At 39.4% G+C, this 27232-nt stretch overlaps 1 protein-coding gene across 1 annotated transcript in view; it reads right to left on the reverse strand.

Moving 5' to 3' along the window:
- The window catches only part of LOC124256235 (inactive phospholipase C-like protein 2), a 222722-nt gene that overhangs the window by 47385 nt on the left and 148105 nt on the right, over window positions 1-27232 (reverse strand). The window contains 3 exon segments of the mRNA XM_046690208.1: window positions 2774-2838; window positions 2841-2893; window positions 26417-26510. Coding sequence (XP_046546164.1) covers window positions 2774-2838; window positions 2841-2893; window positions 26417-26510 — 212 coding nt within the window.

The following is a 27232-nucleotide window of genomic DNA, read 5'->3' on the forward strand; positions in this document are numbered from 1 at the left end:
CATGACAATGGGGATCCAGGACATGACAATGGGTTCCAGACATGATAACAGGGGTCTCAAACATGATACCTACAGTCCCAGACATGACAATGCGGCTCCAGACATGATAATGGGGATCTCAAACATGATCATGGGGGTTCCAGACATGAGATGGGGTCCCAGACATGATAATGGGGTCCAGATATGACAAAGGGGTTCCAGACATGACAAGGGGGTCTAAGACATGATAATGGGGGTTCCAGACATGACAAAGGTGTCCCAGACATGATAATGGGGTCCCAGACATGATAATGGTGTCCCAGACAAGATAATGGGGGTTCCAGACATGACAATGGTGTTCCAGACATGATAATGGTGTCCCAGACAAGATAATGGTGTTTCCAGACATGACAATAGTGTCCCAGACATGATAATGGGGGTTCCAGACATGACAATGGTGTTCCAGACATGAGACAGGGGCCCAAGACATGATAATGGGGGTTCCAGACATGACAATGGTGTTCCAGACATGAGACAGGGGCCCAAGACATGACAATGGTGTTCCAGACATGAGACAGGGGCCCAAGACATGACAATGGTGTTCCAGACATGAGACAGGGGCCCAAGACATGATAATGGGGGTTCCAGACATGACTATTGTGTCCCAAACATGATAATGGGGGTTCCAGACATGACAATGGTGCCCCAGACATGATAATGGGGGTCCAAGACATGGTAATGGGGGTTCCAGACATGATTATTGTGTCCCAAACATGATAATGGGGGTTCCAGACATGACAATGGTGCCCCAGACATGATAATGGGGGTCCAAGACATGAGATGAGGGTTAACAGGGGTTCTAGACATGATAATGGTAGTCTAAGACATGACAACAGGGGTCCATGACAAGACCATGACTACTTTGCCAACAACAGCAACTCACAGATGAAATATGTCAACCTTTACATGATTTTGGGATGGATTTTTCTTGCTGAACCTTACTGACCAAAGTCACGTTGATCGAACATAATGGAATTTAACAACCTTTATCTCTACAACACAGTACATAACGAACTGTAATTTTCTTACACACTATGTGACTTGCAGTGCAAATTTGTATGCATCCATTCCTAATTTTAAGACATCAAATCAGTCTGATCGAATCTTGCGATCAATGCAGCATCTTCTATATCTGCCATGAGATGTAGGGTATTGCTGTCATTTGTGGCAGCAAATATACCCCATATCTATGGCACTGACATACACATTCAGTAATAACAGAACCTCAGTGGGGCTTAAGGGATTCAGAATAGGAGCCTTATGAACCTATGCTCCGTGTTCACGAATGGTGTTTCAAAGTAACAGGACATTGGGTCCTGTAAGTTTCAGATGTCTGTCCGACCCATTGAAAATTCAAAGGACCCATAGAATAAAATTAAACACACATTTCAGATTTAACATTTCTTATAATTGGCACTGAAATTATTTATTAACAGCAAACAAGTGTCACATGTCACATATAACCACTTCAGTCAAAGTCATTGTGAAACATACAGTCAGACACTGGGGCCCGGTGGGTTGTAGACTTCTATCTGACAGTTGGCGAATCTGCCTGATTTGTCAGAGGGTCAGACGCTATTCGTGAACACTGTATGCTTGCCATAAGATGGGACCAAACTGACCACTGGTCAGTCTTACTGACTTGGTGAAAAGCCTGTCATTGTAACCTGATTGTATGGATCAATGTTTACAATATCATCACGGGATTGTCTGGACCTGATTATTTGTCATGCGAGGTGATAAATCGAAAATATAAATTGTTGATGATACTGTTTCAGGTGTGACATGATGCAATCACTGGATTGTCTGGTCCAGACATGTCCTGACTCATTGGCCAAGAGCTATATTTACAGACCACAGTCAAATATGTAATATTGTTAAGTGTGGCCTTAACAACAACCATTGTTGATGACACTGTTTTAGGTGTGCATGATGTCCATCACTGGATAGTCTGGTCCACACTTGATATTTACAGACTGGAGTGAAATAACAGAAAGTGAAGCATTAACAACAACCATTGTTGATGATTCTGTTCTGGTGTATATGATACAAGGGCTGTTCAATAAGTAATGGCAACAACAGTGTAAAAACATACTGCATTAACATACAAAGTTGAGATTTTCACAACCCTTCGAAGTACTCCCCTCCTCTCTCTATGCATAATTTGAGGATTTTGGTCGCATCTTCAGAAAATTGTGATCTCATGAAAATATAGAAGCGAAGGTTCTCCTTGCTGAACTCCATATTTTTTAATCACAGTTATGACATCACATTGTGACATCATAACCACTTTTCATATTGGATATGATGTCACAAAATTTAGTCAGTTGATTAGAGGCTTTCCATAGCTGCTAAATGTGCAGAGGTTACATTTGATATATAGATATGATAATGGAGTTGCCATTACTTGTTGAACAGCCCTCTGGCCATCACTGGATAGTCTGGTCCAGACCTAATTATTTACAGACAATAGTCAAATATGTAACAATATTGAGTGCAGCATTAACAACAACCATTGTTGATGACACTGTTTCAGGTGTACATGTTTTCCCTGCATGACAAGGCAAGTAGCTGGAGCAGGTTTGAGGGCCACCACAGTGGTCATGGTGGGCTGTGTCAGTTCAGACAAAGTGACCGGCTTATCTTCATTTACACGGACATGTTATAGTGAAAATTAATTCAGACCAAGCAAGATGTAAAGACAGTGTCTAGGTCGTCTTGACCCAATACTTACGTGTTATGCGAACTGGCAATGAAATAATGACTTAGAGGCTGTGTCATGTCGTGGCAGACTTTTTTTTATGCATTGGGTCAAAAATATCACATTCGTCAGACAAGAGGTATTCCGTGAAACCTGAAAGACAAAAACCAAAGACATTAGCAAAGACTGCAGAGATACAAACATACCCCCTAATACCTAAAAAGCCTTGTTACACACACTCGTTCCTATAGTGAATGACTATTGTTTTATGTCCCTTTCTGTCTGGCATCATCTTTGAAATATCTTTTAATATGTCTCATTTCAATCAATCATTCTTTTCAGACAAAACAGGAGCAGCAACAGAAGTATTTTATATGATGAAATACAACAGTAAATTCCCTGTTCACATCATAGACACATGCACCCATAATTAAGTTCAATGTGAATAAAATAGTTCAAGGGCAATACAATACAGGATAAAACATGACCAGTGTTTCCGTTTACCGGCATATGCCGGTATTTTACCGGTAAAAAAATCAAAGGACCGGCATATTTATGGCAAACAAGTCCTGGGGACCGGCAATAAATACACCCGGTTAAATCATTTCCTCCAAATTGGCAATACAAATTACCAGCAACTGTTAGATTAAAGGAAACTTCCATGTAAATTCGATCTGCACCATATGCGATACGTGTAAGGAATTCCGTGTCTATTTTTAGTAACAGTCCCAAGCGATTATTGTCATTGGCTGGTCGTCTCGCTTAGCCTCGATCCAGATGAGAGGCATTTTGGCGTGAGGTTATAATGCATCAGATTTCAATACTCTATCGGGGCCAATAGTAAGAAAACTTTACTATGGGGAATGGACATATTAACTCTTTCAACACCAGTCAACCAGAGGCATTTAGTGCCATGACACCGAGTTCCCAGAGACTCTGAGGTCACAGATGAAGCCTATGTTTATGAAGGAAATTATAAGCTTGTAAAACGTTATTGCTACTACATCCCATACACCATTTAAAAGATCTAATCCTACTGTTGATAAATATGAAGTTTATTTTTATAATATTATTCAAATAATACAACTACAACTTAAATAAAATAATTTTTTAATGAAAATGCAAGCTTACATTTATAACCTCCCGATAAAACCACGAAGGAAGCAAAACTATGGCGATTATTTTCAATTTGTGACATGTCATAACATGTCCGTACCTTTTTCTTTCATATTTTCATTTTACGTAATCAGAAAATTATTATAAAAGATTTCTTAAATAATATGTATGGTCGCCTATTTCCCTATATCTGTGGCTTTCCGCCGGTAACATGACATAACAACGAAAATACCTCCGTTTTCGAAGCTTCCGTATGAAAAACATGGGAGGCTTAATCGTTTGATGTCGGGTATCGCTCCAAAGCTCTGAACCTCAACAACATCACTGAACCCTTGCCGAGTATTTTCACAGTTGTAAGAAGCGATTTTATTGATAAAATTGGTTTCTAATGACGCTTTTCGCCACAGTCTGCTTTTATGGTCGTGGATTGGTCAAAATCAGACACGGACATGAGGCAGCCAATCATATTACGGCAATGGATACCGCCTCAGTAAACTAAAAATCTCCAGATTTAGACGAAAGTTTTAGGTAAAATATCGCTATTTTGAACATATTAAGCAAGAAATCGCTACATATACGTAAATTATGGAACCGATTGGACGTATCGCGTGCTAGGTTATGACCTATGACAAAATGCTTCATGTACATATTTTCGTGATTAAACATAAATTGTCCGAAGCGTGAAGATTGAGGCGGCGAGAGCCGAGATGTCAGTTGTCAGTGACTTGACTTACATTACATGATCGCACAAAAAATGGAAATAGTAATTTTATATGTATCGTTTGATAACTTTTATGAATGCTATTGTTGATTTTATTCATTAGTTTATTCAATTTATTTAATGAATTCCTCGAAACATCGTTACTTTGCTCTTTGACAACGCTATTGTGGACCCGCTGTCAAGCATGTGTCCGAGAATCGTTGTTTTCAATAACATTGCTAAAAATAGTTTATAATTTTAATTCTGCTGATAATATATGATAAATTGAAATTTAATAAGTGTTTTCAGACATTGTGAAATGTGATAGATATAATATATGAATCATAAGTCAGGTAGGTTCCTGAAATTATGTCTGATTTTGACGTGACTACTGCCTGGCCGCTTAAGCGGCCTGCGGTGTCTGGGGACTCATAACGTTGTGGCCGCTTAAGCGGCCTGCGGTGTTGAAAGGGTTAAGAGACCATTCATAGTGTATGGCTACGGTGTTGATGATGATTTTAAGAGGGGCTGTCACCCATTTTGTTCTTGGGAGGCAGGGGGGTCAACAATTCTGTACACATATACTGGGGGGGAGTAAGCAATTTTGTACATAAAAATATTAAGCTTGGAAATTGTGGGGAGGGACGGAGGTCACTGATTTTGTACAAGATTTGCAAGGTGGGGAAATCACATAATTTGTAATGTGATATTTTAGGGGGCCATTCACATTGTTCATGCTTCTTTAAAAATCATCATCACCCCCTTGCTCTAAATTATGAACGGTCCCTAAGTTTTCAGTTTGAAAATGGCGGCCTCAAAGCAGACGACGCTTTCCTGGGCTCTTTTGGTTCTAAACGAAAATTAGACGTAAAACGAGAAACAATCAACTTCCAGCAAAACAGTATGTGAAACAAAATCCAAAAGTCCAGAAAATTCAATACCGACTGGAAAGAGGAGTTTCCATGGCTCGATATGACAATCAAAAGCAGTCGGGGCGGTGCTATGTTTTGTCGAATTTGTGAGGCTGCGCTAAAATAAACGGCTTTACAAAAGGCTGTATCAATTTCCAAAATCTGCCCTTAAAGAGCACCGCAGGACAGCGCTAGCCATCATGAAGCAGTGGTTCGCTTATCTCAAAAGAAGGCTATGGAATCTCACATTAGTGATATTCAGACGAAAAAATGATGATAGCTTGACTGCTATGATGCGCACAGTTTTATATATGGCTAAGGAAAATGTACCAAGAAACAAGTTCAAGGGGCTTATTGACCTACAGAAGAGAAATGGCTGTTCATCTTTAAGTGGAGTTATATACTCACATTCTGATTCAATTGACGAAATGGAAGAAGCATTAACTGAGTGTACCATTGGAGAATCTTAAACAGAAATTGTCGCGAAAAGTCGGTTTGTCGGGCTAATCATGGATGAAACTGTGAACGTAACTGTGGAAAAAAACTCATCATGTTTGCTCGCTTAGTACACCATGGAAAAGCAGAGACTATCTTTTTAGGAAATTTCACAGTGCACAGCGGTAATGCGGGAGTGCATCGCTGAGAAAGTACGACAGGTAGCTGACCAATGGGGCATTCCACTCGAAAAATCATTGGTTTGGGAACTGACGGTGCCAGTGTCATGACAGGTCGGGAAATGACCACAGTGTTTCCGTGAGTTTCGAATTTACCAGTCCATGGGACTGGTAAGCCCTCAAATATACCAGTCCCTTATTATTTTCACCAGTCCACTTCTTTCCATGTTAAATAAAGATAACAACAAGAATGTGTGTGTGTGTTTGTGTTTCATTTTTAACTCTTTCAACACCAGTCAACCAGAGGCATTTACTGCCGTGACACCGAGTTCCTAGAGACCCTGAGGTCATAGATGAAGCCTATGTTTATGATGAAGGAAATTATGTTTGTAAAACGCTATTGCTACTACATCCCATACACCATTTAAAAAGATCTAATCCTACTGTTGATAAATATGAAGTTTATTTTTATAATATTATTCAAATAATACAACTACAACTTAAATAAATGTATTTTGAATGAAAATGCAAGCTTACATTTATAACGCCCAGATAAACCAACTTAAAAAAGCAAAAACTATGGCGATTTTTTCCATTTGTGACATGTGATAACATGTCCGCGGCCTTTTCTTTATATTTTCATTTTTACGCCATCAGAAAATGATTATTAAAAAAGATTTCTTAAATAATATGTATGGTCAGCTTCTATTTCCCCCGACATCTGTGGCTTCCTCCGCCGGTAATATGACATAACAACGGAAAATACCTCGCGCTAAGCTTCAGATGCATAACATGGTACGCGAATCGCTTGATGTCGGGCATCGCTCAAAAGCTCCTCATGGCTCTGGAACATCAACAATATCACTGTACCCTTGCCAAGAGTATTTTCACAGTTGTAAGAAGCGATTTTATTGATAAAGATTGGTTTCTAATGACGCTTTTCGCCACAGTCTGCTATAAGGGTCGTGGTTGGTCAAAATCAGACAAGTGGACCTAAGGCAGCCAATCATATTACAGTAATGGATACCGGCCCTCGTAAAACGTAAAACCTTCAGATTTAGACAAAAGTTTTGGGTAAAATAATGCTATTCTGAACATATTAAGCAAGAAATCGCTACCTGTACGTGAAATTATGGAACTTATATTGACGATCGCTAGGTTATGACCTGTGACAAAAAATGCTTCATGTATATATTTTCGCATTAAACATCGTGGTCCGAAAGCTTGAAGATTGAGGGCGAGAGCCGAGATGTCACTTGCCAGTGACTTGACTTGCATTACATGATCGCACAAAAAAGATGGAAATAGTAATTTTATATGTACGCTTGACAACTTTTATGAATGTTGTTGTTGATTTTATTCATTAGTTTATTCAATTTATTTAATGAATTCCTCTAAACATCGCTATTTTGCTTTTTGACAATGTTATTGTAGACCCGCTGTCAAGCATGTGTCCGAGAATCGCTTGTTTTCAAGAACATTGCAAAAAATAGTTTATAATTTTAATTCTGCTGATAATATATGATAAATTGAAATTTAATAAGTGTTTTCAGACATTGTGAAATGTGATAGATTTGATATATGAATTTAAAAAGTCAGGTAGGTTCCTAAAATTATGTCTCATTTTGACGCGACTACTGCCTGGCCGATTAATCGGCCTCCCGTGTCTGGGGACTCATAACGCTGTGGCCGATTATTCGCCTGCGGTGTTGAAAGGGTTAAAAGTGCAGGAAGTTCATTCAGATGTATTTCAAAACTTATGATCAGTAATTGTTATAAAACACTGCTTTCCAAAGAGGTGGGGAAATGACCAGGTGGGGATATGGCAGATGGGGTAATCAGTGTTCTCCGTGAGTTTTCGAATTTACCAGTCCATGGGACTGGTAAGCCCCAAATATACCAGTCCCTTATTATTTTCACCAGTCCACTTCTTTTCCATGTTAAATAAAGATAACAACAAGAATGTGTGTGTGTGTTTGTGTTTCATTTTTAACTCTTTCAACACCAGTCAACCAGAGGCATTTACTGCCGTGACACCGAAGTTCCCAGAGACCCTGAGGTCATAGATGAAGCCCTATGTTTATGAAGGAAATTATAAGTTTGTAAAACGTTATTGCTACTACATCCCATACACCATTTAAAAGATCTAATCCTACTGTTGATAAATATGAAGTTTATTTTATAATATTATTCAAATAATACAACTACAACTTAAATAAATGTATTTTTTTGAATGAAAATGCAAGCTTACATTTATAACGCCCAGATAAACCAATTTAAAAAAGCAAAACTATGGCGATTTTTTCCATTTGTGACATGTGATAACATGTCCGCGCCTTTTTCTTTTATATTTTCATTTTACGCCATCAGAAAATGATTATAAAAAGATTTCTTAAATAATATGTATGGTCATATTTCCCGACATCTGTGGCTTTCCGCCGGGTAACATGACATAACAACGGAAAATACCTCCGCTTTTCGCTTCAGATGCATAACATGACGCGAATCGCTTGATGTCGGGCATCGCTCGAAAAGCTCTCATGGCTCTGAACATCAACAATATCACTGTACCCCTTGCCAAGAGTATTTTCACAGTTGTAAGAAGCATTTTATTGATAAAGATTGGTTTCTAATGACGCGTTTACAGTCTGCTATAAGGGTCGGGTTGGTCAAAATCGGACAAGTGACCTAAGGCAGCCAATCATATTACAGTAATGGATACCGGGCCCTCGTGAAACTAAAACCTTCAGATTTAGACAAAAGTTTTGGGTAAAATAATGCTATTCTGAACATATTAAGCAAGAAATCGCTACCTGTACGTGAAATTATGGAACTTATTGGACGATCGCGCTAGGGTTATGACTCCGTGACAAAAATGCTTCATGTATATATTTTCGCGATTAAACATCGCGGTCCGGAAGTTGAAGATTGAGGCGATTTAGAGCCGAGGATGTCACTCCGCCAGTGACTTGATTTTTACATTACATGATCGCACAAAAAGATGGAAATAGTAATTTTATATGTAACGCTTGACAACTTTATGAATGTTGTTGTTGATTTTATTCATTAGTTTATTCAATTTATTTAATGAATTCCTCAAAACATCGTTATTTTGCTCTTTGACAGGTAATGACCTGGTGGGGAATTGCCCTACACATATCCTCCCAAAATGCTGACATGCCAAGACACCTAAAACTACTAAGTTTAATGTTTGCCAGTTAACTGCTCAGTGCTGATTAAATACCTGACCTGCCTCACTTGGACCTGTTGTTATTAAACAATAACAGTTGATCTCTTGATGAAAGAAGTTGACTCCAAAAAACATGTCCATGACTCCCTCTCATGACACCAGGGAGTCATGATGACTCCTAAATTTTTATGCCTAGGACAAACACTGATTATGCAGTTGATCTTGCTTGTAATCAGTTTTGTAATATATGTATATATTGTAATATGATCTCTCAAGTCACATTTGTATTTTTAGTCCTTAATATATCTGTAGAAGTGGAAACAGTCTAGTGTTATATCTGAATAAAATGCATAGTACTGTTCAGAAAAAGTGTCTATGTTGCTTACCCACAGATCACTCGGAGTTTCTACCAGTTGAAGACCATTGCAGCCTCTACTAGTAGGATCGGAGTTTCTACCAGTTGAATTGGAAAATGTACTGGTAGAATCTCCGATTCAACCAGTAGAGACTACGATTACAATCTCTACTAGTAGGATTGGAGATTCTACCAGTAGAGACTCCGATCGCAGTCTCTACTGGTAGAGACTCCGATCGCAATCTCTACTGGTAGAATCTCCGATTCTACCAGATCGCAGTCTCTACCCTGACATATACATATAGTACCGGTATCTGTTCATGATTCTAGACTAGGAGCCCATGGCAGGCAAATCATCATTTTCTTCCAAATTGGATTGTTTTTAAGATTCCTATTTTCCTGAATTCATGGATATTTTAAGACTGTAGTTTAACATAGCAATATTATAAATGCAGAATCGTAAAACTTAGGGTTAAAGTGTCTGCCAGTTATTCATAAGTCAAAAGTCACAAAGTATAAAAAACTTCACATAAGTTAGAGCTGCAATAGCATGAATAGCAAATGCTTTCATGCAAATTTTACTGACATTAGCTGCTGATTTGTAAATAATCAAGTCTGGACCAGACAATCCAGTGATCAACAGCATGAGCATCGATCTGCGCAATTGGGAACCGATGACACGTGTCAACCAAATCAGCGAGCCTGACCACCCGATCCTGTTAGTCGCCTCTTACGACAAGCGTGGATTACTGAAGATCAATATTCTAACCCGGACCTTTCACTCAATCACTGGTCTCAGAATAGAGGATATTTCACAAAACAATAGTTGCTATATTTTGTTGAAGTCAATGTAAAAGTCAAGTAATATTAATAAATGTAGTGGAGACATTGTCTCAATAAACCTCTGTAGCCAACAAAACTTCCGTAGGATTTATTTCTGCAGGATAAAACAATGACATCATCTCTGACTGACTGACTGACTGACTTGAGTTTGGTTTTACGCCGATTTTAGCAATATTCCAGCAACATCACGGTGGGGGACACCAGAAATGGGCTTCACACATTGTACCCACTTGGGGATTAGAACCCGGGTCCTCGGCGTGATGAGCCAACACTTTAACCACTAGGATATCCCACCGGCCCTATCTTCTCTGAAGAAAAACTCAGTTTTGTTCATCGATTCATGCAAAACAGCTTCAAAGGGTGATAATTAATTTGACCAAACACAAACTCACATACTACTGTGGAAGGGGCAGGGCTGTTGCAAACTATATACAAACTCAGCATGTACAAAGGAAAACAGCTTTGACTAAATATCACTATTTTGATCCTTTGCAAATGTTGAGTTGTATATGTCATATCAACCAGCAAACAACATTTTGGATATCAGGTGCCATTTGGGATATCAGAGTAACAGAAGACATTTGGGATATCAGAAAATGAGAAGTGGTCTGAGAAAACACAAAGGAAATACAATTTCAGGTATCAGAAACAGAAATATATATCGTAGCCAAAGAGTGAAGCCACATCAGTCTATTTTCAAATTTCAGATCCTTGCTGTAAATGTCAGCCTACTGTGTCCTTTACAAGTGAGACTGATCTCCACTATGATGGCACTTGAGACAGGCCCTTGTAATCTCATATACAACATCCGACCGATCAACCATGATCATCACAGTTTTCTTAAAGATCAGTGTTAATATTCATAGCCTGAAATAGAGAAAACTGCAAGGCGGAATTAACATACAGCCATCCGAACACTAATCATGAAGCCAGAGTGGATATTATAGTCACAAATGATAATGCTTGGGCTAATGTCAATATTTCACTGTGTGCAAATGACATACAAATTACAGTCTGAATGAAATAAGAATATTCTGTTTAATTTACCATGTGAGTCTGGTCACCAAGTCACTATGACTCTACAAGACACATTCTCAGTAAAGTCAGTAATCTACAAACACTATGAAACCTGTCAGTGATATTCATAGTTCATTTGCAATTGTATGCCATTCCCAATATATATGCAAGCCTCATTACCATGCCAAAGAAAGATCGAAACACAAATTCCATCATGGACTGCACATATACCACTCAGCCCTACCCATGGACTGAACACTGATTACCACTTTGCCATACATGTCCCAAAATAGCAGGAGTATATGCATTACATTAGTCAGTCAGATTGATAAAGTGATGCCTGAGATGCCACAATGGTCTGTGGGGCATATACCTCCCACTGACTGCTGCACAATGCAGAAGCAAGTGTCCTGGGCAATACATTCATCACCAATTCCGTCCAGACAGTCACTGATGAACCCCTGGTCAGCATAGCCTGAAGGTGTGTGATACGCTTCTCCAGCAGCCCCCAACACTCTAGACCTCTTCACACAATTGGGCCTGATTGCAGGATAAGGCAGACTAGACAGATTAGACAGACTAGACAGATTGTTTTCTTGTTTAATGCTGCACTCGGCAATGTCCCAACCAGTAAATGGTGTCCTGTAAATGTTTTGGACTACACAAACCAGTGATTGATAAAGGGAGCAATGATTCCTGCAGTATGGGTGTTCTAACTGTATACTCAGCCATGTCTCAGCCTGAATAATCTGATCTATTGTTTTCATCACTGACTGACTGACTGAGTATGGTTTTACGCCGTTTTTAGCAATATTCCAGCAATATCACGGCGGGGGACACCAGAAATGGGCTTCACAAATTGTACCCATGTGGGGAATCGAACCCGGGCCTTCGGCGTGACGAGTGAACGCTTTAACCACTTGGCTACCTACCCCACCGCCCCTTTTTCATCACTACCATAGATTGCTGGCATGCATATACCAAGTCAGAATCTGCACAGGGGATTATCAATAACTGGAGTATGTTCAGGAAGTTATTCACTTGGAAAGATGGTAAGGGAAAGTTTCATGCCACTCTGAACACTATTTCAGTTACATCGCTGAGTTCTCATCATCTGGACGAAACAAAATTAAGCATGTCTAAGACATTACCCACATTGTTGATGCTAGGGAGCATATGTTTTGTGCTGACAAACTAAGGATGATGAATACTGCCAATCTGGGACTGAAACTGACAACCAGCTGAAGGCTGTATCACGAAGGGAGGCAACTCTGTACAGTAAACTGCCTTGCATTCAAACTGTTTTGAGAGATAATCCTGCAATATCACTGTTAGATTACTATGGGAAGTAAACTGATGTAAGTCTCAGTTCACATCTACCAATTTAGTGAATCCCACAAGCAAGGTATGGTGGGATGGACCCACCATCCAATGAGCCTAAGGGATGTTATTTTGTATAGCAAATTGTGGTGCCCTAGCTGAACTGTCCGAGTCACTTATAAAGAAGTCACATCAGGAAGGAAGAATAGGTCTCCCATAGTTATAGGAAGTCAATCATGAAACTATGACACTAAGATATAACATGCTAGTTGACCATGAACACTAACAATGGGTTTTCCTTCTGCCATAGCTGACCTTGACTTAAGATGATTCTCAAGAGAGGTCATAGGGTTTTACGCCCACTATTGCAAAATTTAAGCAACAGTTATGACTAACAATTAGTAACATACCATTAAACATGGTAACAGAAAAGTGTATTAGGTCCCTATAGAATTTGATTGGAATTTTTAAAGAACCTTCAAACACTTCATTATGGCATTATGTATTCATAACAGTAATGAGGCAGCATCAGAAACAGGTTTCACATAAGGTACCAACATGCAAGCAAGAACTTCTTGTCTTTTGCAGCCAACAAATGCACAGATTCTGCTGCTTACAAGTACAGAGAGTGAGTGTGTTTGGTTGTAAAGCTGATTTTAACAGTATTCTAGTTATATTATGGCATGCATGTATAATGGTGGAGGAATGCTGGAAGTGACTGTCTCAGACTTTTACCACTTTATTGAAACCCATAAGCAAAGGTATGGTGCTGACGAAAACATTATAGGGGCTAACTTGAAATTAAATTAGCAATCCGAAGTTTCTGCCGTGCCCAAGAGACAAACTCAGCAGAGTGAACAGCATTTGGCCATCCATGGCCCCAGAGGTAAGGAGAGACACTTATGCAATGAGTTCCCTCTGTCAGCTGGAGGGAAATATCAATACTTGTTTTACATAGAACAAGGTAGCTGTAGTAACTGAACCGATCCCACATTTAGATACGGCGACGACAGCAAGTACAATATTGCACGTAGCTGCCACTAGCAGGTTACTTCGTCAAGATCTGACCAGTTCAGAGAAGAACATCGTCCATTGTCCAATTGGTCAGTGAGGTGAGGTGAGGTGAAATAGGGTTTAACGTCGTGCTTGAGAGTATTTCACTCATATGACGACGTGCATGCGTGCGTGTATATGTGTATGTGCGGCTGCTTGTACTAGGCCAGACTTAAGCTGGATTTATAGTGCTAGCCCACTGAGATACCACGCCGCAGTGAAGCATGAATACCCCACTCAGACACATTATACTGACTCCGAGCCGACCAGTCCTTGTTGTACCCATTAATGCCGAGAGCCAGGCAGGTACCAACAAGTACCATATTTTAACGTCTTTTGGTATGACGCGGTGAGGGATCGAACCCGCGACCTTCCGCTCTCCGGGCGGACGCTCTAACCACTACACCACGGAGGCGGTTAATCTGGTGAGTAGATATACAAGAACAGTCTATGCTTTCTGACACAAACATTTACAAATGGAGTGATATCAGCTCAGTTTGTTTAAAGTGACTAGTTCAGTCACCAGTTAGAGCATGAACAAATACTGTTTCCAGCTCTTTCACAGGGGCCTGTAGAAGAATCTGTACCCACAAATAACTGACTGGCTGCATGAGCAATGACAATGTATGTCAGGGGATGCTGTGAGAAAGGTAAAAAGATTCTTCAAGTCAGACATTGAAACATCCTGACATCTGTTTTTTTGTTTAAAACTGCATTTACCAATATTTGAGGTTGAATAGAAACAAATCTGGACAAGACTGTCCAGTGGTTGATATGTTGAACATGTTGAGTAAGATAACTCTTGATCATCCAAACCTGACCATCTCATCTGTTTAAGTAGACTGATGTCTTCTAATTTAGGATCAAGTTTCTTCTAAGTGTTGGATACTGGCAACCAACTCCACTCTTAGACACCTAATGCAGTCACTATAATAAGCATTGGACACTGTAGACATACTTTGCTATGGGATACCCACTGTGGTGTCTTCCAGCAAGAATGAACACAGGGCACCTGCTTTACCCTCAAATCCCCACTGTAGTTCAACTAACCAGGGATATTTTGGACCTGTTCATAATTGGGAATATCCACAAGTCTCTTCTAACAAGCTTAAGGGACAGGGGACCTACCCCGCCCTTAGAAACTAACTGCAGTCTCTCTTAACAAGTACAGAACATACTGCACCTGCTCTGCCAAGGGATACCCACTGTGGTCTTAGGGTACAGGAGACCTACTACACCCTGGGATACAGAATGTGGACTCTTCGAAAAAGCCTAGGATACTGGAGACCTTCTCTGCCTTGGTATACCAATTGTACTCTCTTCTAACAAGCCTGGGCTATTGAACATTATATACTAAGGGAGTTCCTCCTGTTCTACTTTAACACAAGATTTGAACACATATTTCAAGATTGGCAGCATTAGATGCTTGTCCACGACCAAATCCTGTTATTGATGTAGCAAAGAGACACAATCATTATTCATATGAGCATACTTGTATCATAAATTTCTTGGTCACGACTGACCAATGCCACAAGGCTATGGTTACAGACAAGATCTTCATAAGGCGATGCTGTTGGGTTCCTTGTGGAAGAAATTGAATCTTACCATTAAAGATGGAAAAAGAAAAGAGCATTAGGTCCCTATAGAAGAACCTTCAAACACTTCATGCACAGTACATTAAGGAAGTTAATTACTCTAAAAGCGTATTCTATATTTTCTTAGGCTGATCCTGATGGAGAAGATGAGGCAGGCAGATAATATCATCCTTTGGTGTAACCTAACAGGAAGACAACAAGAGACATGAAGCCCCTGTCACTGTTAAGGCGGACAAATTACATTTAAACTCTTACATTAGAAAGTTTAATTCAAGAAACTTCTTATCAAACCTCTTTCTATAGTGTTACCTCCTTACACAGCTGAGAATGATTGATGGAATTCCCATCGTTTGAGAAAAATCAATGTCACGGCAAATAGGGCAGTTGTAAATTAACCACACTGAACAGACAAGAATATCCAACTAGCTGACCTAACCACACTACATTCCTATGATTATAAACTTGATTTAAGTGCATAATCGCATCATTGAACTCTTTAGATTCACAATTTTCAAGATGTCCGAGATGCAGTCCTCTCATTGAAGTGACATCATTCAGTGATGGAGTAGCGATATCCCTCATCCAGACAGATTGTTCCTCCAATTCTGGTCAGTTGTCCAACATGGCTGATCAGACAGTACTTCATCAAGACTGAGAAGGATCTACATTAATAGTGATAACGATGTGGTCTGAGGCTGACTGAAATAGTCCAATGCTAACACAAGAAGCCCAGCATCCTGGTCTGAATTTCTCTCCAGGGAATTCAAGAAATCTATCATACATCAATTTTTCTATGAACATGTTCCCATTGCTTCATAAATATAAAGAGCGGCTCATCCATCAGTTGTTGCCTTATTAGCAGCCATCTCGTTATTGTCATCATGATGTATTTCCCTTGAATGTTTGACAACTCATTTAATATTAATAAAAATAATTAAGGCCTCAATTTTTAGATTTCATCTTTTAATAATTAGGCTCTATTGACTGAAGATGCTGCACAATCGTCCCTGGCTCGGGCCATTCATGTTCACACAGGCCAGACAAGCTGGTCTGTCCAAGACAACCAACAAACTCTGTGACATCGTCTATGTTCGACTGAAGTCTTTCCTGTCTGCACTGCCGATTCAAATATCAATAAAGGTCAACCGCCACTTCCATAGCAACTAGCCACTTCTTGTATTGTTGGATTATTTCTGTTGCTGCTAAAGACCTGATATGTGACAGTTTTGTTTAACCTTGTACCATGCAAAAAGAGATAGCTGTTTTAAGCCTGTGTATGTAACAAGTATTGTTACTTTATGCAATAGTGTGTGTATAAAGAATATTACTACTATTGCATGTTAGTCCTTTACCACGAACCATATCAAGCCCTGTTCCATCACACCCTGGTCCATCACACAACGGTCGATCCAATCCTGGTCCATCACATATTAATCCATCACACCATGGTTGATCCAGCCCTGTTACATCATACCTTGGTCTATCACATCCTCTTCCATCAAACCTTGGTCCATCCTACATTGGACCATAACCCATTATAGCTAAAATACATGGAATTATCATGAAACAGCCCTCCCATTATCAGAAATTTGCGGGCCGCTGCAAATGATATTTGACCGCTCAACCTTAACGACGGGCCACTGTCAAGTGACGTCATAGTGGGTCCGTGGGCTTACGGTTCATTCGACATTGGCTTTGGACTGGCAGATATTCTGGGTCAAACAAGTCAAAGCAACCCAAATTTAATTAGCGATAATATTGGCTTTCTTTCTGGTGCTAACCTTAACAATTGCACTATTAACGTTGTTGTTGGACCAAAACCGAACACTGACATAGTTTGACATGTTGCAGGCTATGGTCTTGTCAAAGGCCAAGGTCGAATATCGTCACTTTCTGTTGCGACGTCACTTGAATTGTTCGATGACGTAATTGCATTCGGTCAGTCAACCCCGTCAGAGGTTGGTTTTGAGTAAACTTACAGTCAAATTCCTTCATTGTTTCCTTTTTCTTTTCAACACAAATTCCATGTATTTTAGCAATAATAATGGTAATGCTATTTTTGAGGTCATTATCATTTGCAGAAGCCCTCGGTCTTTTTTAACTGTGCTCCTTCGTCGGGCAGTTAATGGAAGACCACAGGCTTCTGCAAATGATAATGCTCTCAAAAATAGCATTACCCTTATATTGTCCACCAAATTCCAGTCCATCAGACTCTTGTCAATAAAAACCATGTTCACCCAAATGACATCCCCGATCCATCAAACCAAGGTCCATCAAACTGAGGCCCACCAAACCTAGGCCCATCAAGCCAACGTCATTGAAAAACATTGTCCCAAAAGTTTTGATCCACCAAACCTGTGTCCATTAAGTTTTTGTCAACCCAGCCTCGTTTATGCAAGAAGAGGTCTACCAAGTTCAGGTCTACAAATTCATTTTCTACATCCAGTGACTCAACTTTAGGCAGATTGATAATCTGCATGGCCTCAGTGGGACACAGAGAGTTACACCACCTTCAGACCTCTATGTAATTACTGCCAAATTAGACAGAGACAGACCAATATGTACAACACAAATAGTCTCCCTCACGAAGCTTTCAATGAAATGGCCCTGAATCACCGTTCTGAATGGCAAGCCAAGATTTACAGAGTGTTCCTGACCTTGCCTAGTGCAGTAAAGCTATATACTTCATGGCTGTTCTGTAACCATTCCTGCCACACAAGCTCAGTTGAGATACTGCCTTTTCTACTAGTCCTGCAAGGCCGCTTATCAGTATATTCTGGACCATTTAGTCATTTAGTTCATAGCCTCACACAAAATGTTCTCATCAATCACGAGTGTGCCAATATGCACTGCGTACTGATTTCTAACATACAATACCAATTTTCCTAACAGCATCCCTTAAACAGCTAAACCCAATAATGAAGATGAATTCATTTGAGTCTACCAACAATAGGAGAGCAATATGTTTAGTGTTTAAAACAGCTACAGCTTCAATGTTGGCCTTGATACCTGTACAAGTACAGGCAAACCTTACACATTCAACAGGTGGCATCTACCTGCCCATTCACTATATCTCCAGTCCTAGCATTTCAGCATACCTGCAGTGGGGTAGCCTAGTGGTTAAAGCATTCACTCGTCACGCCGAAGATAATGGTTCGATTCCCCACATGGGTACAAAGTGCGATTTCTGGTGTCCTCCGCTGTGATATTGCCAAAAGCATTGTAAAACCAAACTCACTCAGCATAATAGCACCCTTGGACCTATTCCCATTGGTATATAGAGCTGGTTATCGTTTCATTTTGTCGGATCGATAATCACTCGTGTCAGATCGTTAATCGATCGATTATATTTGTTTGGACAGTCATTTCATAGTCAAATACCTACGTTAGCGAACTAACTTCCAGGTTGTCAGCACATGTCAATTGTTAATGCTAGCAAGTTACTTACATTTGCAGCGTCTTTGGATCATCAAGTATCCTATCGTCTTACGTTTCCGATCGGCCATTACAAATCCTGTTTATAGCGCGAAAATGCGAGAAAATCCATGAGAAGCATCCCAAATGACAACAAGGTGATCCCCGCTATCGGTCTGACATAAATATGCTACGAATCAAGTTTCCATGCGTAGGCAACAGTATAAAAAACCCACAAAAGATTAATTTTAACTCAGGGATCCTTAACGCAATCACTACCTCATAGTCAAATGCACAAAAATCCTAAATCTTTACTCCAAAGATGCCATTAATGTTTCGCCTGCTTATTTGACATCTCACCTTAAAAGATCCCACTACTAGTCATGTGACCACACTGACAAATTCATTTTCATGGCATGCCACTTTTAAAAAACACTTTTTTCTGTCTTGTGTTGATGTTGAAGGGTGAACAAAGACTTTTCCTTAATGTTGAAACACAAAATTTATTCCGTGAAGTATTATAATTAGGGCTCCTTGCCTCTAGGCAGGAGACCTATTGTAATCGTTCGGATTATTATTATTATTATTATTTATTATTCCGCCGATTTTTGTACCAAACATAACTCCTAAACCAATGCTCCGAATCGCTTACAAAAATCACACAGATGACAATGATATCTAGCCCTCAGATACAATAGATAGAAAGTAAAGCCAAGGAGACCTCATCGTTGCCTGCAACTATATTTAAGCATTGTATCGAAAGTTCAAGAGAATTCATGAAACCAATAATAGCTCTATTTTTACCTTCCTTACAAAAGTCACGTGTTTGTATGCAAATGAAACTCAAAGAATTGCCTCTTTCAGCCAATTAGAAAATAGCTAACCTGTAATACCTGGGTCGTATTGTGATATTTTGTTGCATGATTGGACAAATGAGTTTGGCACAGTTTACTCATATGCTCATAATTTTCATAAACAACCTTACAATCCGTAGTATTTCAATGACGAAATAGGACACCCCAATCTAAATATATCTAGCATTGCCATTGGCTGACTGGGGAGGCATACACAGCTTCCATTTTAGAAGTAAACAAGCAATGACGATCAGATTGTTCGGTAAAAAAAGACATGACAAGGTAGAATAAAATGTTTTAATGTACATGTGCATCCAAAATAATGATTATTTCCGATTATCGATCTGCAGTTTATTTGTAATCGACAATCGTTTATTTTGACTTAGATCGAATGATTAATGGCTCCAGCACTATTGGTATATGCTCTTATATAGAACATATCGAAGATGCTGCAATCCCGCTTTGTGGCTTGCCATATGTTGTGAAAAGTTAGCAATAATTTGCGTGAGAGGATTGATGCTGGTCTGATCTGTATTCCTGGTACACGATGGCAGGTCAGTTTAACGTGGGAAGAAGGCCCTGAGTAATGCAGTATGATGCAAACATTTACAAATTTGGTGAACCCAAGAGGATGACTGGGTCAACTGGGCCTCCATTTTAATTTCAGTGTAATACTTCACCAACTTAACCCGAAATCATGAACCATGAGCATGCCATTGTCTCTAGATGAAAATTTCACCAATTTCTTGAAAGGAAACTTACTCATATTCAAGTATTAGAAAAACGTGTCATGAAAACACAAAAATCAGCCAGTTTTACCCCATTTACTGATATATCTGAAAGACTTTAGTGTTGAAAGGAGCTAAATCTAATTCCATTTCTGATCATTCAACTCATCTCATGACTTGTATAATGACTTCAAATGTTTTGCTCATTCCTCTAACTATCTTCTATTAATTGCCTTTCACTTTGACTGTGCAAAGGAAAGAAGCTCTCAGTACAGATGTAGATTAACCAAGGCTGTCTACAGGCATGAACAGAGATAACACAATGGAAACCGATCCCTTGTATGAAATTATACTCAACATAAAGGATACATTTAACATTATCAAAACTAGGGCTCATAAGATTGATAATTGGAAATATCATCGATTGGCAAAAATATTAATGATTATCGATATGAAAATAGTGTTATTGATAATATCGTTCATACACTTTTGTCATGGAATAGAGTTTAAATTTACTCACACAATACACAAATTTAGGTTTTTATTCATGGGTTGCTTCTAAATTATGTTCAGCTGTTATGTTAACACATGCATCAAAATTTCATCACTCACCAGACTGTTGTTGTTTTTGTGGCATTTTTGGTAAAAGTTACTTTTCCTATATTTATGAATAATCGATTGATATTTAGTTAACGATCATCTATCTCTATGATCTGTATCGATAGCCAGCCCTAATCAAAACCATTATAGACAAGCTGGCAAGTGTTTATTCCCATGCCTGCTTCATGACTAGTCCATGTTCTATGATGGAAGTCTCCACAGTCAAGATAGTCTTGTATTTAGAAGCTCTACCTGCCTGATTGTGAATGCTTAACTGTCTTTGATAACTACTGATAACAGTTATCTTATTTGGTAATGATTCATCTGTGTTGTTAACTGGATCTTCCCAAAGCCATTTGGAGGCAAAGCTCTTGATCCCATGATAGAAGCCCCTAATAACCCTCCACTTGAATATGTAGATGTGACTGCACACTCAGAGCTATGAGACAGGAGATAGCCAGATAGGTCTCCTTTCTTTCCTCTAGGGAAAATGTCTGCACGTTTGATAAGGACTAGAGTATCTTCTTATACAACAACAAAAGATCATTTGGCAGTGTTTTTGTTTGGGTTTTTTTTTTTTGGGGCTGGTTTGAAGAAAGACTTTTAGGTAAATATGTCAAAATGAAGGTGAAAAATATAGACCAACTGACTAAGACAACCATGTAGAAGAAAGCCAATGTAAACTTAAGAAACTGAAAATTACAGCTGAGGGAAAAAGCAGAGAAATTTAAACTGAACATAAAGTAGAGTACTCTGTTTTCCAGTTTAGACGTTACAGACAGAGTTTGAAATACGTATTCTTTGCGTGAAACCCAACATCTAAGGCAAAAGTGTAGTCAGTACAATATGAGTGAGAACAACACAACAACCTTTAAACAATCCAGTCTGAGCCAGCCAAACCATCATGGATCTATACAATCTAGTCAAAATGACCATCACCACCAAGGTCACAAACTGAAACCAACCGCTCTCAGAATCCCCACATGGACCAAAAACATACACCAATGTTCATCCATCACAACAAGTAGGAACTTGCATCATGTAATTGTACATTATTGCTGCAACTGTGACAGTCAGATCCACATTTTAGTTGACTTTTTACAACACTAATGGACTCACATGGGGTTCTATTCTGCACCTGAACTCCTGGGCTCATCTGTCTATAAACCTAAGGGTGAATATTCATTCTAATCAAGTTTTCACTACCATGAAGACGTAACAGTAAGCCATCTCATGAATACAGTGTGTATCTAACAGAGAAATCTCCCCATGTCCGTTTGGTAATGAAATCTTGCTTTGCCAGAGTTTAGTCATTCATTCACCCATTCATTTATCTATTCAGTTATTCACTCCTATTTCCATCCATTCATTTGTTCATTCATCTAGTCAAGCATGCATCAACTTGTCCATTAAATCTTCATGCCAATCTCTCCAATTGCATCCATTGGCGCTGTCACGCAATGGAGACTTACTGCATTACCAAAGGACCTGAATATGAAAGCAGGCACGTCTATTTCAGTTTTCACCCTTTTCAGTCTCATTAAACCATACAGCAGGACCTGATGATTTTCCTCGTTTTGATTTGGCTGACAACTAACTCTCTATTGATCTCGCCTTTTCTTAGGTTGAACCCCAAAGCAAACTGGGTTTAGGATCGACTCTGAGGCGATGCTATACAAGGGGGGGATGCTGAATGAAAGGGGGAAGCACTGGGAACTCACAGGATGCTGGTTTATAAAAAGATACGGTGACCTATTTTGTAGAAGAGGTCCAGTAAATCATCACATATTGATCCCTGACAGGGCTTCCATAGGCCTGGCTGGTGTAGATAGTGGGGGCTCACTTGACATATTACTGAAACCTCAATACACAACTGATGATCATTGAAAAATCATTGCAAAAACAGTTTGGCGTGTGCTAGTGTTGAAATTATACATACATTTTGAAGATTTTGCTAAGACATTTCTTCATATTTGTACTACTTTGAGAAGATTGATGTCTGTATTAAGATGTTTGGTTTATCCAGTTAGACTCCATCGGCACTTTCCACAAAGCTATTATAGCACTAGGACTGTCTAAGCCTATGTTAAAGTATGCACATTACTATCGTCCTTGCATTGTCAGCGATTTGATCACTACAACTAGTCTCTGGATAATTTCAGACAAGTGGAAAAGTGGGCTGCTTTGGGAACGAAAGTAACTATATGTTCTGTGGTCTACAAGAGAATGAGTGAGCATGGTTTTACACCGTTTTTAGCAATATTCCAGCAATATCATGGCAGGGGACACCAGAAAGGGGGTTTCACAAATTTTACCCATGTGGGGAATCGAACAAGGCCCTTCGACGTGACGAGTGAACGCTTTAACCACTAGGCTACCCCACCGCCCCATCTACAGGAGACTTGGACTCACATTGCAGATTGAAACATGTAAAACAGAACCCTGTTTATCTGGAATCCTCACTGTCATCCATGATGACAGCCTACATCCATACACAAAATTTCAGACATTTGTTAAACTGGAAATTTTCACTGAGAACAGTAAATGCATTGAAGTGCTTTTCACTGTACACAAAACCAATTTCCACAGTCATTGAAGATTAATGTTTGATGAGATTTAACTGTACTCAAATTTAAAAATTTATCAATATCACATATTTTGCTGTCAATTTAATATGAGGAATCTCATATCGTTTACTCAAGATGTCAAACGTTTACAAATCACTCCTACCTCAGATAATAATAAATAGATAATCATGAGTAGTGAGATTGGCACCAGGTAGACAGGGAGTTTGAGGGGTCAGCAACAATCATCTACATGATATCAATATCTGAAAGCTGCCAGTCCTAGACTGCCCTGTCTGGTTGTCTGCCCAAACAAATGAAGTCTGGGATGTTGGACATGTCCAGCACTGCTACAAACTCATCAGGATCATCAGGCAGATGCCTGTCTACATATAATATTCTTACATTCAGTTATAATATTCTTACATTCAGTTATAATATTCTTACATTCAGTCTTTTCTCACTTGCCCAACTGGATCTGCTGTTTAATTAACTTTCAAAACTTACAGACAGCATGCAGCAACAGAAGGTTTCACGCTACAAATCATCTTCTCTCTCATTCATACACAAGTTCAACATAAAAACAGCTTCTTCACATCCAGAAATAGATCTCCTTTATCCACACCACCAGCCAAAAATGTTAAACACACATTACAGTTACCTCCTTTCATTAAAACTACTGCATTATTTGAAAAGCAATCAATGATTCTTCTTCTCCTGTCGTCCATCTCTCCGCACCCAGGTTTACATTTCACGTCAGTTCAACCGATAGTCTGAGATCTACAGCACATTAACTTCCATCCAGCAACATCAAATCAATTCAAGAACGTTACGTCCTATTTGGGATGTATTTACCCCTGCTCCCCTATCAGCACACATTTTATCACAAATATGTCGAACCTATGGCAATATCCCATCACAGAACTAATCATGACAGCCACATGGGTCTTCAATTGGCTGCTTCTACCACAGAGATGGTGTAGAGGAAAAGTGGGCTGCCCTTTCTTGGGCTGTTTGCCCTTTCTATACAGAAATCAAACATCCATTTGATGATGCATTAGATGCATCTTCCCAGTGAAGGAGGTAGAGTAAGCACACCTCCGGCTTCATTGGCTTATTAAAGATGATTGAGGTCATCATTTGGAACAAATTTACTCAAACATTTCATGTATGTTGTGGGACTAATGTACATGATGCCTATATTGACGTGATGATTGTGTGCAGATGGAACCATATTGATATCAATTGCTGAAAATTGCAGTTATTCTGGTATAAATATATCGCAAGTAATTTGGAGGCATTTAATCAGCTACCCATGATCTTTGTGTAGCACTTAAGTTTGCTATGCTCACTAATGATCTAGATGTTTCAGTATTGTTGTCTATAGTTGTTAGTCAGTTATTACTAAATAGATCTGCATAACAAAATATTAAATACAAAACAAAGCAAGAGAATACCCAGTGTCTTTCATCATGCAAAAACAGATTCCAATGGGCATAAAAGGCAAGAGAGGTGAAAATTAGATGAAGGGATTGCTGAAAATCTGTGATGATGCCCTGTGTTTCTTCAAAATGGTAAGCATTTACTGCCCTTCCAGTACCACATGCCACTAAAGATGAAAGACCATGAACATTTTGGATGAATCAATTTCTCCCCAACCATAATGAGAGACAATTTCTCAAGTTCAACTGTCAATGTGAGTTATGAAGTCTGAAGTAGCTTTCGTAAACCATGATGACGACCGATACAAGCAGACAGGCCAATGCCCACAAGATATGGAAGAAAGGAGGATACCAACATCAGCAACCATGACAGCTACATCTCCTTCAGCATCAACTTCATCATCGCCATCGCCATCTGAACGCTAACGCTACTCAACACCATCATTCAACATCTGAAATTAGCTGAGAGAATCAATAAAATACCACCATCATGTCATTTAAAATTAGCTCTGGCACCAAGGGCTGGTAAAAAGACATCAGCCTGTCATTCAACGTCATCTACATCCACTTGGAACACCATGGTTGTGTCAATCGCGATCCTCAAGGTGACAATGTCGCCATCACCAACCGAGGCAACCCAGTCACAGGGTGATAATTTGTCACCACTAACAGCCCAAAGCTATCACCGATCATCAACTCGTACAGACTTACACAACGCCATTATATACGTAACAAACTGAAGACAATGGTCACATAACTTAGTATTAACAGATGTAGATACAGGCTGATACAATTTCAGTCATCTTTCTTCTTCATCCAGAACAATTTTTCCTCCTCTTTTTAGGGTGAGTTACTGAAGCAAGTAAATGGCAACCGATATAAATTCTGCAGGAAATACTGAATCATGATCCAGCCATAAATGATGCACAAAGGTAGCATTAAAGGTTGAAGCAATAACCTGGATTGAGAAATGTCACTGGTTGCGTAACGTGAAAGTCATTGCCTCTTGCCAAGTTGCTGGATCTTATTCCAGTTGGTAAGTGGAAGTTTTAAGATGCAGTGACATAGCAAGAATTAGGAGGAGGTGTGGGCTGTGTTAGCAACAAATGGAAGGAAAACATGCTGGTAAAAACTAGGGAATGGTTGGCCACTTTGTGAACAGTGTTTGACAAAAAGTGGGCCCAAGAACACTATGAAAGAAACTACTGGGACTATTAGTATAGGTTGGAGTGGTATTGGTGGGGTGGTGGAGTCTGTGTGGACGGATGGATGGAACAATGTTTCTGAGCAGTGTCTTCACAAGTCTTAATATACCAGGTCCCACACACTGCTATTGACCATGATCAGAAAATGGACTTACCATCAATGCCAAGTTGTCCTTTCCTTCGTCCTTCCTTTGAAGGTTCAAATTTGTTCATAATATCCAGACATTTATCTTTGGTAACTCTTTGCATCTGCAACAAAAACAAAGCAACATTAGTCAGTTTAAGAGCTGAGTTACAAGACCATCAATGCTTGATGCCTACTGAGTCCCAGACCTGAAGGAAGCATACATGATATTGCTGTGTATAGAGCTCAGTAATGTTTTTTTGTCAACAAATAGTACGGACATAAAGCTGGGGGCCAATCCTCTTCATCCAAACCAGTTGGCTAAATTTGGTATTCCAACTTGAATGAATAAACAAAATATTTGACAACATAAGGAGTGTTAGGTTTGAACAATCACTCACATACATGGTGTGCACCAATCATCATCATCATCATTTTCTGTAGTTTGTTCTATGGAATTGTCAGTATGCAAACTGTCACTAATAATGTGTGATAATAAGCAAATACATTGTATTGCAAGATACTGAGATACAGGTCTCTGTATTGTGATAAGCATATATATCGGAGGTTAAGTGTTTGACTGTGAGTGACACTGACTGTATATGCAGATCCTATCTTCTAAGCCCTGAAAATATTATGTTATGGTTCTGATAACAAAAGACCGCCTCCGTGGTGTAGTGGTTAGAGCATCCGCCCAGAGAGCGGAAGGTCGTGGGTTCGATCCCCGACCGCGTCATACTAAAAGACGTTAAAATATGGTACTTGTTGGTCCCTGCCTGGCGCTCGGCATTAATGGGTACAACAAGGATTGGTCGGCTCGGAGTCAGTATAATGTGTCTGAGTGGGG

Source organism: Haliotis rubra, unplaced genomic scaffold (genome assembly GCF_003918875.1).
Source record: "Haliotis rubra isolate DU_JTF1 unplaced genomic scaffold, ASM391887v1 Scf620, whole genome shotgun sequence".
NCBI classification, from domain to species: domain Eukaryota; kingdom Metazoa; phylum Mollusca; class Gastropoda; order Lepetellida; family Haliotidae; genus Haliotis; species Haliotis rubra.